The 12,389-nt window shown below is 43.0% G+C and overlaps 1 protein-coding gene across 2 annotated transcripts; it reads right to left on the bottom strand.

The window, feature by feature from the left end:
* Nucleotides 1-7,489: 7,489 nt before the first annotated feature.
* LOC133782662 (zinc finger CCCH domain-containing protein 39) lies at nt 7,490-10,156 on the bottom strand. Of its 2 annotated transcripts, none has more exons than XM_062222004.1 (2): nt 8,818-10,156; nt 7,490-8,228 (listed from the first exon to the last, which is right to left on the bottom strand). In XM_062222004.1, the coding sequence occupies exons 1-2, from the start codon at nt 9,608-9,610 to the stop codon at nt 7,978-7,980; spliced, it is 1,044 nt and encodes a 347-aa protein (XP_062077988.1). In that variant the 5' UTR covers nt 9,611-10,156; the 3' UTR covers nt 7,490-7,977. The 2 variants fall into 2 exon arrangements, with proteins under 2 accessions (XP_062077988.1, XP_062077987.1); XM_062222003.1 differs by having other exon boundaries at nt 8,797-10,153.
* Between the last annotated feature and the right edge of the window lie 2,233 nt (nt 10,157-12,389).

The following is a 12,389-nucleotide window of genomic DNA, read 5'->3' as shown; positions in this document are numbered from 1 at the left end:
GCTGGAATCATATTGATATCCCCAGAGGGACACCGATTCCACTCGGCGCTGCGATTCGGGTTTAAAGCATCCAACAATGAGGCCGAATACAAAGCTTTACTGGCTGGGCTAAGGGTGGCCCAGGAGCTGAGGGCCAGCTCCGTCCAGTGTTATAGTGATTCCCAGCTCGTGGTAAACCAAGTGTTAGGGGAATACCAAGCACGGAGGAACCAAGATGGCTGCTTACCTGGCCAAGGAAAAGAAAGAACTATCCGCATTTGAGCGTGGGCCAATCGAGCAGATACCTCGGGAGAAGAATGCCAACACGGACGCCCTGGCAAGGCTCGCTACCTCTGGGGAGGCGGAGACTTTGGGGCTAGTGCCGGTAGAGTTCTTGGAAAGACTAAGCATAAAGGAAGTCAGGGCGGAGGTAAAGATGATAGATGCCAGACCGACTTAGATGACTCCCATCCTCGAGTATCTCATAGCAGGAAAGTTACCCGAAGGGCGAAATGACGCAAGGCGGGTACTTTACCAGGCTCCAAGGTATACAGTCATAGATGGGATATTATACCAGCGTGGACACTCTTTACCTCTCCTACGGTGTGTTCTACTAAGCAAGGCGAAGACCATTTTGCAGGAAGTGCACGAGGGTTTTTGCGGAGATCACACTGGGGGGCAAAGCCTGTCCCTGAAGATACTAAGGCAAGGGTATTATTGGCCCACTCTGTCAAAGGACTCGATCTCCTACGTCAAAAAGTGTGACAAGTGCCAGCGATTTGCCACAATTGCCCGAGCTCCCCCGGTCGAGCTGAAGATGATCTTGTCCCCATGGCCATTCGCGATCTGGGGGATTGACCTAGTTGGTGCCCTCCCTACTGGAAAGGGAGGAGTTCGCTACGCGTTGGTGGCTATCGACTACTTCACCAAGTGGGCAGAAGCAGAGCCCCTGGCGACGATCACTTCAAAGAGAGTCCTCGACTTCGTGGTCTAGAATATTATCTGCCGATTCGGGCTGCCAAAGAAGATCGTGTCGGATAATGGAACGCAGTTCGATAGCGACCTCTTCACCGAATTCTGCGAGTGGCACGACATTGTTAAAAGCTTCTCCTCAGTGGCCTATCCCCATGCCAATGGGCAGGTCTAGGCTGTCAATAAGATGTTGAAGGCAAGCCTTAAGCAAAGACTGGAGGAAGCCAAGGGAGTCTGGCCTGAACAGCTCCCCCAGGTACTGTGGGCATACCAGACCTCACATCGGACGTCGACGGGTCATACTCCTTTCTCCCTAGCTTTTGGGAGTGAGGCAGTCCTTCCTGTCGAAGTAAAGGTAGCCTCGCATAGAGTCCAGGCATTTGACCAAGACCAGAATGAAGAATTGCTCTGCGCGTCCCTCGACCTAATTGACAAAAAACGAGAAGATTCACAGCTGCAGCTCGCGCATTATCAGCAGAAGGTCACTCACTACTTCAATTCAACGGTCTAGAAACGCGTCTTTAGCGTCGGCGACCTGGTACTCAGAAGAGTCTTCCTAGCCAGTAAGGATCCCAAGGACGGAGTGTTGGGACCAAACTGGGAAGGGCCCTATCAAATAACTGAGGTCATGAAAGAAGGGACCTACTAAGTAATAAGAGTTAATCTTTTTGCATTATTGTATATGATTGTGGATGTAACGTCAAGTAACCACGAAAGACCCTTTCCTGATTACTTGGGGGGCATATATCCTGGACATAACCAGGTCCTAAAACTTAGAAGTTAGTTCAAATTGATTGATTGATGTTTTTCTTAAAAAGCACGAGATATCGATAAAGGATTAACGCGAACTAAGTTTTTAAAATTAATGTCCTGGATACAATCAGGTCCTAAAACTTAGAAGTTGATTCAAATTGATTGATCGATGTTTTTCTTAAAAAGCACGAGATATCGATAAAAGATTAACGCGAACTAAGTTTTTAAAATTAACATCCTGGGTACAACCAGGTCCTAAGACTTAGAAGTTGGTTCAAATTGATTAACAGATGTTTTTTTCCTAAAAAGCATAAGATGTCAATCATAACACCAACAGAAACTAAGTTAAACCACAAATATATATAAATAGATTAAATAAATCTAAGGGAATCAATTGTCTCAAGGATAAAAAACATCGTAATATAAAGTTACAAATAAAAATAAAAGAAAAAGGAGCAAAAATCCTAAGCCCCGCCAGGCCGCTCCGTTGAAGTCACTCCCTTGGCGTCCTGCTCGGTTGCAGTGGAAGTCTCCCCGGTCTCAGAGGGCGCCTCTTGTTGAAAGCGAGCTTTGAAATTTTCCAAGAAGGACTCCCACACCTCCGGCCTCAGGAAGGAAAAGTCACCATCCTGGTTGAAGGCCCAGCAATGGTACAGCATGGACTCCATGGAGGAGCTGGATGATGCCCCCTCCGCCACAAGGGCAGCCTTGGCCTCTTCAAGTTCAACCTTCGCGGCGTCTAGGGCGACCTTAGTAGCCTCGGCCTCCAGCAGCTTGGCCCGAGATGCCTCCAGGTCAGCTTTCGCAGCAACCGAGGTGGCCTGCACGACCTTCTCGCTTTCCCGGGCAGTCGCCAGGGCAGCTTTGGCATCCTGCTCCTGTTGTCGAGCGGACGCGAGGGCGGCCTGGGCAGCCTGGTGCTCACCCCGGATCTCGTCAATCCTGGCCCTGGACCGAGATATGCTTCGGTGGAGAGCCAAAGCCGCCTGCAAGACAAAACGATAATAAGGCAAGGACTTAGAAAAAAAAAACAACATAAAGAACCAGTGGTAAAGCAAACTTACTGTGAGGGTCATCCCCAGTGAAGACTCCATCACATGCTCGGGGCTCCTTGTCTCGATCTCCCGCAAGTCCCTCAAGGTGGCGTTGTAGCAGTGGTCCACCATGTAGATCGCGGTTTCGTAAACTGTCCCCCTAAAGACCTCGGGGATTTTCTCCAAGGCCTGAGGGTTAACCAGGACGCGCACGCCAGGAGTCGGGGCTGACAAGGTCCCGGTTGGTACATCCTGTTCCCGATTAGAGACAGGAGGTCGCGGGGGAGGTGGAGCCATCTTCTCCACTGCAGGAGGGGGTGGAGGCACCTTCTCTATGGCAGGAGGACCCTGGTTTGTCCCCTTGGCAGGAGACTTGGAAGAAGTCCCAAGGTTTTTCTTGGTCAATCGGAGCCTCTTCACCAAGGGCCCGGACGACCCGGAAGAAGGGTTTCCCCCCTGGAACACAGATCGCAGAACATTTTCCCTGGGCTGCGACATCTCCTCGTCTGAAACAAAGACAAATCATCAGTATGCATGTAAAAATATTTTGTTGCAACACAAAAAATATAAAGTATGTATTGAAAAAGGTCCTACCCTCCGAGCTAGAGGAGGAATCTATTGTCAAGACCTCCGGCCTCGAAGCTTCTACAGGATAGTCTAAGATAATGACTTCATTAATGAGAGGAGGCTCTGGGTCCGGATCCGCCTCAGGACTGGACTCCTCTACATGCTGCCTAAGACCTGGAGCTACTACACCCTCCAGAAGGGAGGGCCACGACCTAAGGTTGGTCCCGTACTCCTCAAAGAAGGCCAACCTAAAGGCCAGGGTATTATCTACTACTACAGTGCCCCTAGGGCGGCCCATGTCATGATGCAACACAAGCTGGTCAACACACTGGAGTAGAGTGATGTTGCGGTCTGGGTCGTTTTGATGGCGGTGAACGAGTTGGCTGGGGTTAAACCTAGCAAGCCGTAGGTCTGCGGCGGCCCTGTCTAAGTCCCTAAATAAGTAAGGGTTACCTTGGTCGGCTGCTGCCCCAGACTGGGTCTGCTCTGCGTTAACCTCCTGGGTGACCTCAAGAGCCCGCTTCCGGCGCACGAGGGGCACTTCGTCCTCCTCGTCCTCGTCCTCATCCGCGGCCTCCTCCTTGGGGATGGGCGCCATCTCGCGAGCTGCGGGGATGGTCTGCGGCCTCCTCAAGGCCAGAGTCTGGCCTGGACAAGTTAGCTTACACGCCAGCATCGTCTCGTCAGACACGAGCTGGCGATAGTCTTTTTCACTTGGGGGGAGCCCCGCCAAGGTTTCGTACTGACCCCCAAGGGTCACCGACTTAGCCGTCCTCGCGAAAATAGCTGCACAATAGTTTTCAAGTCAATAACGAAGGGAAGTAAACGAATTAGCGACGATATCACGAGCTAAAGTTAGGAGGAACTTACGAGGACGGTTGAAGTAATGGTATTCGCAGTTGCGAAACCCCGTTGACATGAAGAATTGATCCTTAAAGTCATTGGGGTGGCTGGGCAGCTCGATGACCGCGGCCGAATTGGGAAAACGGGTCAGGTAGTAGAACCTGTCACCTCGCCCCCGTTGTTCCGGGCTGGCTTTGAGGCAAAAGAAGTAGAGGATATCCGCCGGTGTGGGGACCTCCCATTCCTGCTTCAGGAACAAGTACTTCAACCCCGCTAACAGACGGTAGGAGTTAGGGGGAGTTGAAAGGGGGCCAACTTCACGAAATTTAGGAAGTCCATGAAATACTAGTCCAAGGGGAGAAAGGCCCCAGCCTTGAGGTGTTCGTCGCTCCAGGCCGCGAACTCCTCATCGAGCGATGCGCAGCTCCGCTCGCCCTCCAGGGGAGGACGGACAACCAGGGCGTCTTCCCTATCTCGATGTTGTGGGAAAGCATGATTTTATTGACTTTCCCCTGGGTTGTGACCTTCAAGGAAATCCTCTTGGCCTCAAAGAAGGCGTTAGGTCCCACCTCAACCTCCTTCTCCACGGTGGGACCGAAGTGGGGAATGGGGGAGTCTGTTGCCACCTCTTTTCCTTTGCTGGCATAACGAGATGGCGACACTTTTCTTGGGCATATTCTTCCTGGGTCCCATCTGGTCTCCTAACGAACAAAGATGATGAAAGTTTAGAAAAGGCGACCTAAGCATAAGAAAGAATCTAGCACGAAGAATGGTTTCCTTTACATGGGCTGAGGTAATCTCAGCCCGCGGCGAGTGAGACCACACGGTTCTATGAACACGCACCTATGCTCCCAAAGGGTCCCCGATTGCTCAAGATCCGTGTGTCAGGAGGGTCAGGATAAAGTTTTCCTTGGAAGGAAAGTTTCGAAAGGCAAAACCGCCTGTGAAGCGTGTCCCCTAAGCTACCCGGTTTTTGCACCCCAGAAACCTGTTTTCCCCTCTCCAAACAGGTATAAAAAAAAAAATTACCCAGAAAAGTCACCCCAGAGTTTTGTCCTATGGGTCATGTTCCTAAGCATCATCTTTCCTACGATCGATATCCCTAGGATAAAAACCTACGCACAAAATACCAGCAAAGAAAAACAAAAGACAAACAACCTACTGCATGCGACTAAGAAGAAAGTTCACCTAAGCAAAGAAAAATGGAAACATCAAAAGCATATAGCAGACAGAGGACTTACAGAAGTTTTTCTTTTTTGCTGCGTAAAGACTGAAAAGAGTGTCGGAGTTGGAGTCCTGGTGGAATCTTTGGAACCGGAGTCACGAAAGAACCCTCGTGTCTGAAACTCAGGAACGTCTGGAACAATGACCAGAAGAAAAAAAGGGTTTTGAGACTGAGAAGAGAGAAGGAAGAAGATGAGAAAAAAAATTCAAATAAAAAGGTGGCTCATGCGAAAGGTGGCCAACCTTATATATACGTAAAAGGCAAAAGAATGAGGCTTGTTCAATTGTCTTGATGTGGGATACGAGGATCACAACTCGAAAGACAAAACGACGACCGAAGATAGGCTAGGCCATTTAATGCGGTTCTCGGAAGACGGACCGTCACCAACCACGATGCTCCACGTATCCGATACCAGTGCAATGGGCGGGACACGAAGAGTCAACAAGGAAGCCTAAAAGCCCCCTACTGTGGCCACAGGTGACGTCATATGCCACGAGCAGGGCTTGGGGGAAAATGTACGCCCTAAATTTTCGCGGGATATTAGTGGACTGGAAATGGGCATAATCCTGCCAGCCACGTGGAAGCCACCTACACGGAGCTGATGGTACAAGTCTCTACCTCTTTAGCTCGAGATAGTCAAAGGTTTAGTAAGATACTCAAAGGCATCGGGTCAGCAGTGTAGGCACCACGAGCTAAGATTACGTCAAGCTCGAGGTACGATCAGGAGCTGACGTCTCCGACCCTTTATAAAGTCAACCACGCAATGTAAACGTGTATATATCAGACATCACGTGTCTACTCCATTCCTGAATTCTCGGACATGCAGCATAACACATGCGTGTTCAGGCACCCCACGACTGGTTTGGGCCATGCGGCCCATTATCCCCCTTACCTATTGATTAGACCACACTTCATTCTCAGGTTTTAGGAATTAATCATGAATGTCACAGGAGTGACATGATGGGTAAGAAAGTCACGGGATGACCCCCTTTGCCAACACTCAGGTGTCATCTCCCTATAAATATGGAGACCCTGGGCATTGCAAAGGGTTGGCTTCTATTTTGTAAAGAAATACCCTGTAAAGAGTATCAGAGATATATCAATAATATTGACTGGTGAAATAGAAGGATTTTAACCTTCGAGCCACCTAAAAAAGTATTCGAGTTATAATCTTCCTTTGAGATCATTCATCTATTACGGTTTATCATTTAGCACTAATCCCTCTCCTTATTCATATAATTGTTTGTTGCCGAAGAACCGCGTCAACACCATATTTATGTAAAAAAATTGTCAAAAAAAGCCATATTTATAAGAAAAAAAAATCTCAAACTATTATATGTGTTTAAAGTATTGAGTATGACATGCTTATTTCACAACCTTTAACCCCATAAAAAATCCCTATATTATCCTAATCAATAGGTAACCTTACTTATTAAAATTTAATTATTATTTATTTAAAATTAAATATATCAATAATTATTTTGTCAAAAGAAAAAATATATCAATAATTAGTAAGATTTAAATCTGAAATTCAAATTAAAATACATAATTAATATCTTATAATGATTGACTTGTAATTATATTTCAAAAGATTAATAATATTTGTATATATATTGTTAGGATAATTCTATGGTGCATATCTAAAAAGGTATGCACCAGTGCATATGTTTTTTGGGTAGTGAATAGTTTTCGCCGTGATTTTTTTTATGACCGTATATATTGTAGTTATTTAGAACTTTCTGCAAATTTTTAAGAAATTCTGGATAATTTACAGTACCGAAAACAAGATTCAAACAGACTGTTTTCACGCACAAAAAAAAATTAGTCACTAATGCAACACCCTGTTTGAACCTAGTTCTCGGTATTGAAACTGTTCACAAACTAGTAAGAAGTATCCTATATTGTTATATCTTTTAATTTATCTTATCAAATATATTTTTGTATATTTTAAAAATATATTTAAATTTTAAATATATTAATTAATATAGTAATTCATTTTAAAAATAAATTACAATTCACCTACCCATCACGATAAAGATTGCTGGGTAAAATTGCCCTCTAAACCATTAAAGAACAAAAACTGACAATTTGGCAACTAAAATAAAAATATGGCAAATAAAGATCAAAGATAATAGAGTTGACTAAAGGCTTTCAATTATTACAAGCAAGTTGTAGCAAAACAACCTAAGAGGAACAAGAGTATGCCGTGCATTGCTTGGATAATCTGAAAAGACCATCATTATCAATGAAGATCTCAGTGCTGACCTTCATGATGATAGGAAACCATTTCAAAGCAAAAACTAATCCTGATTGATCACACTGCTATCAAAGACTCTTATTTGACAGTTGACACTTCCAGAAACAATATCTAGTTCAAAATTTGCAATCCAACTATATCTCACAAATCTTCAATAAGAAGAGATGCAAGGGAAAAAGAATATAAGATCACTAAAAAGAAAAAGAATATAAAACCACTAAAAAGAAACAGATATTAAACGACTTGATCAACAACCAAACAGGAGAAAAAATGAACACAAAAACTTTTCTTTTGGTAACAAAATTCTTTAAAATTTCTAAACCAGAGGGAAAATGATTTCCATTCTGTCAGCTCTCTACTCTACTCGGTAGGTTGTGCACTAGCGGTAGATCATCGAGCCAGTCACCATAAATTCGGTTGATCTTCTTTGGTCCTTTCCACTTCATCAAGCACTTCTTACCCTGCACATCTTCATCGAAAGCAGCCGCAGTTGTTGCACTTGGAAGTGAGTCAATAGCAACAGCCTGAGGTTTTGCTTGTAAGGAGGCGGCAATATTCAGAGCATCTACTTCAACTCGTCCATTAGCCATTTGCAACTCTGATATTAAGACAACATTCAAATTAGAAACCACAAGTAGCTACCAAAGGACTTGTCAACGGCAATAGTTAAATTGATAAAAGACTATTCTATGGAGAATAAGGGTTAAAGAAAAGTCATGCAACAATTCATCATTAATGATTCAATCAAAGAAAACCTCTTTGGGAGAGGAGCCCTCTTGACCACATGAAACCAAAACAAAAAGCTTTTACAACAAAAAGCTACTTAAAAAAATAATATTGTTTCTACCTAATTTTTAGTATCGAGAAGAACACCACAATCAATAGGGAAGACAAACTTTGGAGTTAATTCCAAACAAAGAAATAATTTTCATTTTTATAAGAACTGAAGAAATTCTAACTTGTTTATCAATTACAAGACAATGGACCGACAAATCCATCCACGTATCTATGCATGTACTCAACATAAGAAGTTATATTATAAAATTTTTCATTTACATACATACATACATACTAGTATTGTAAAACAATTTTACAATCCAGAGCAGAATAAGAAAATGACAATTGCAAAAATTTAAAGAAGGCTAAAGATATAAAATATAACTTACTGTGTAGAGCAGACTGTGTACCTGCATACCCATGAGCAAAGTGACATTTCTCACCAAAAGGGCAGTGACCTGTTTGCTCCCATTTGTTACATAACTTTGTCTTCCAATACACAGGTTTCACATTCACTCTTGATGAATCTGAAACAGAGTTCACAGCCCTATTATCATCTGAATTACTAGGCACATTTCCCTGATTGGCCGGGGGTGGTGGTGTGGTTCCAATGCTTATGGCTGAGCTCTCCCTAAATCTACCCAAATCATCCCTATACTTGGCAGGGTCCTCGTGAAGAAAGTTACATCTATCACCATAAGGGCACTCTTCCCCATTGTAAAACTTCTTGCATAGCTTCATCCTGTGAATTATTTTCTGGTCATCTTCCCAATTTCCAGATGATGATCGATCCTCATTATCACGTTCACGTCCACCAACAAGTTCTTGCCAATTGGGAGGAGGTTGTCGCATATCTTCAATTCCATGAGCAAAGTTACAATTTTCGCCGTTTCTACACAACCCCACTTTGAATTTGGCACATAAGCGGGTCTTGAAGAATATGTTACTGACTCCCTTATTGACTGGAGCATTTGGTGGGATCATTCTAGTGTTCATAGGTGGAAAGGGTGAAGTATTGGATTGGCTTTCATCATCAGAATTTCTGGCTCTTTTGAATGGAGGAGGTTGCGACTGCTGCTCAAATTCAGATTGTTGATCTTCATTGTTCATGGAAAATTGAGGCCAACAATTAATGGCGTCAGTGCCACCAACATAAGCTGGTATAGATTGCATAAATTGGGAACGAGAATCAGGAAAACTCATGTTTCAGAATCAGAATATTGAATTTTATGTATGATATTGATCACAGAAACAAGATTGAAAGGCAGAAACCCAGATTGGTTTTTAATATAAAACCACCCGAAAACTAAAAGACTGCGTTTAGAACTTTAATGAATGATCAGAGAAAAATAGTGAAACCCCAGATGAGAATTCGTTGCAGAAATAAAAAAAATTCCAGTAAGAATCGAAGAAAAACAAATGGGTAAGTGTCAGATATATGAATTGTGTATAAGAGAATGTGGGGATCGGAAAGAGTTAAAGTGTTAGAAGGGCGTATACGAGTATAAAAGCCAATTTGAATTAGAGTTCGAGTCAAATTAGGATATGAGTCAAAAACCCTAGCCGCCTTAGGGTAAGGAAACCCTAATAATTAGTAAGCAAAGCGAAGTTGGTGAGGTAAACGGGTTGTATGAAGAGTGAAGAGAGCATCTCCTGATTCCATCCAACACAGCTGCAGCAAAGGGCAACGCTAAAGCCCTAAACCCTTTAAAAGCGTCAAAAACCCTGAAATTACGGGCAATAGTGCATACTTGACTCGGCCACTTTTACTTTCGCCTTTGCCCCATTATATAGCTCTTTCTCCTCGGATGGGCTGGCCCACCAATTGGAAAAACACCATGGCCCTTTTCAAATTGGAGAAAACCATAGAATGGGATTTTCACAAGTATACACTATTTTCTAAAGATATTTACATAAATATGTATGAATAAAATATTGGGATTAAACCATTTTTGATCTTCTATTGTAATTTTATTTTGAACTCTGGTTTCCGAACGGTTAAAAATAGTCTCATAAATTTGAATTCGGTCAAAATGTTTTTTAACATGACCATATTATTCTTTAATTATAGTACTTTTTATGTATTTTTTTAATTTAAAATACAAAATAGAAAAAAAAATTATTAAAAACATGAAAATAAATGACATGTCTTAACAACTTTGACAATTTTAAAAAACATACAAATAAGAGTAGAAAAATACATAATCAACACAAACCCATACAAAAATAAATAAATACCATATTGTATCTAAAACTCCAAGAAAAAAAAACTTGTTGACTGGTTTTTTAGCCTACTAACGTGGAGTCAAAATAATTAATTCGAGAGGTTTCAGTAGAACAATCAATGAACAATAAATGAGCCAAAAACCTAGTAATGATGAGCAATAAATAATAAAGAGCACCGAGATTTATAGATGTTCGACCCCAATGATTAGTAATGACGTACTTCCTCTTAGATTTGTATTAATCTTAAAAGATTTACACAATACCACTTGGGATTACAAGTGGATTTCTATGTGTAAAAGACAATACAATAAGGCTGAATCGTTGCTCAGTATCAAAATAGTTTGCCTGGTATCTTTCTAAATTCTAGTCGGTAGGTGAGTTCGTGAACCCCTTTTACTGTGGTGAAGGGTTTGCGTTTTTAATGCTCTGTTGGCCTAGGGGTTACACACGGGCATAACTAATGGTGGAAATATCCTATTATTCTCGCAAGTAGTTACAGTCCTATTTTTTAGGAGGCTTGACCAAGTTTTCAGGGCTGTTAGGCGCTCCTGGAGGGCGGTTGGGTGATTCTTGCGGAGTGCTAACGGAGAGTGTAACCTCCTCTCGCCGACCAAGTTTGTCGGTCCATTATACTGATCAGCTGGGCCTCTAATGATAGTATGTCGGGCAGTAACTTGTCATATACCGTGCAGGAATTTGCCAACCAACCTTCCAGGGGGTCTTCCCAGTCTACTCCACGTGTCCAAGCTTAGTGCCATGTCAAATATGTCAATTTTTGGGATAACATTTGCCCCCCAAGTTTGCAATGGTGTTAAGCACCATGGAAACTTTCTTCTGGGGACCACCACGTCCAGCCTGGTCAGGGGTATATGCTCCTTGCTACGTGGCATGGCGTCTGGTCATTAATAGCCTTAGTATTTCTTCAAGTTTCTAAGGAATGACTTTTCACTCTTTCCTGCCTCTTTTTTGAACCATAAAGCATCATCATGGCCTCTCTTAAAAACTGTATTGACAGTTGTGTAGTTACCGAAGAGTGGGCTGACGAGTGAGGCGGTTGAGGAGACGTGATAGGAGGGACGTGCTTGCGGGCGTGCTGACATGTCTGGGGAGACGTGCCTGCAGCGATCGAAGGGACTACTGAATGGACGGATGCATTAAATTTTTGCAGAGCGAAGCTCACTTCTTTTTGCCTATAAATAGGGGTTTCAAACCCTTTCTTCTCTTTTCACCTTATTCTTTTCTTCACACAAACCAGAGCCAACCTAAAATACCTTAAATATCCTCCTCCTAATCTATTTGAGAGCTAGTCCATGCCCTGACTTCTGCGTCACACCACCCTCAGACCACGAACACGCTTTTGGCGCCATACTCCTGCAGCAAGTAAGTTTTCCAAATTTCTCTATTTAACTTGGCATTGTGTGTACGAATTTTTTTTCATTTCTCCTTGTTTGCGTTCTTTACTGTAGCCGTGGGTGGTATTTTCATGTTGCTTGAATCTAGGTTTGAGTGAATGTTTTGGGTAGTTCTAGGAATGGGCTAGTTGTATTAGCCTTTGATTTCGCAAAAATGCGACTCCCGGTGCCTTTTTCTGGCTGATTTATGTTTGGTGTTCCTAACGAACACAAAGAACGGTTCTTGAAAATTTTCTGAATTTTTTTTTGTGTCCTCGGCACTTCTTGTTCTTTAATCTTCTTTATTTGATGGTCGGTGCTTCTCACAATTCGTCATTTTATACTAGTAGGTATAATACAAAATG

The sequence above is a fragment of the Humulus lupulus genome, chromosome 6, assembly GCF_963169125.1.
Source record: "Humulus lupulus chromosome 6, drHumLupu1.1, whole genome shotgun sequence".
Lineage (NCBI taxonomy): Eukaryota > Viridiplantae > Streptophyta > Magnoliopsida > Rosales > Cannabaceae > Humulus > Humulus lupulus.
The sequence above is the reverse complement of the archived record's forward strand: the minus strand, read 5'-3'. Positions and strand labels throughout refer to the sequence as shown.

Bases quoted from the DNA above. Each gene is read 5' to 3' on its own strand.
- LOC133782662 (XM_062222003.1), bottom strand. From the start codon at position 9,610: ATGAGTTTTCCTGATTCTCGTTCCCAATTTATGCAATCTATACCAGCT. The intron at 8,229-8,796 runs GTAAGTTATATT...TCTTAATATCAG, and splicing joins TACACAGTCTGCTCTACACA to AGTTGCAAATGGCTAATGGA.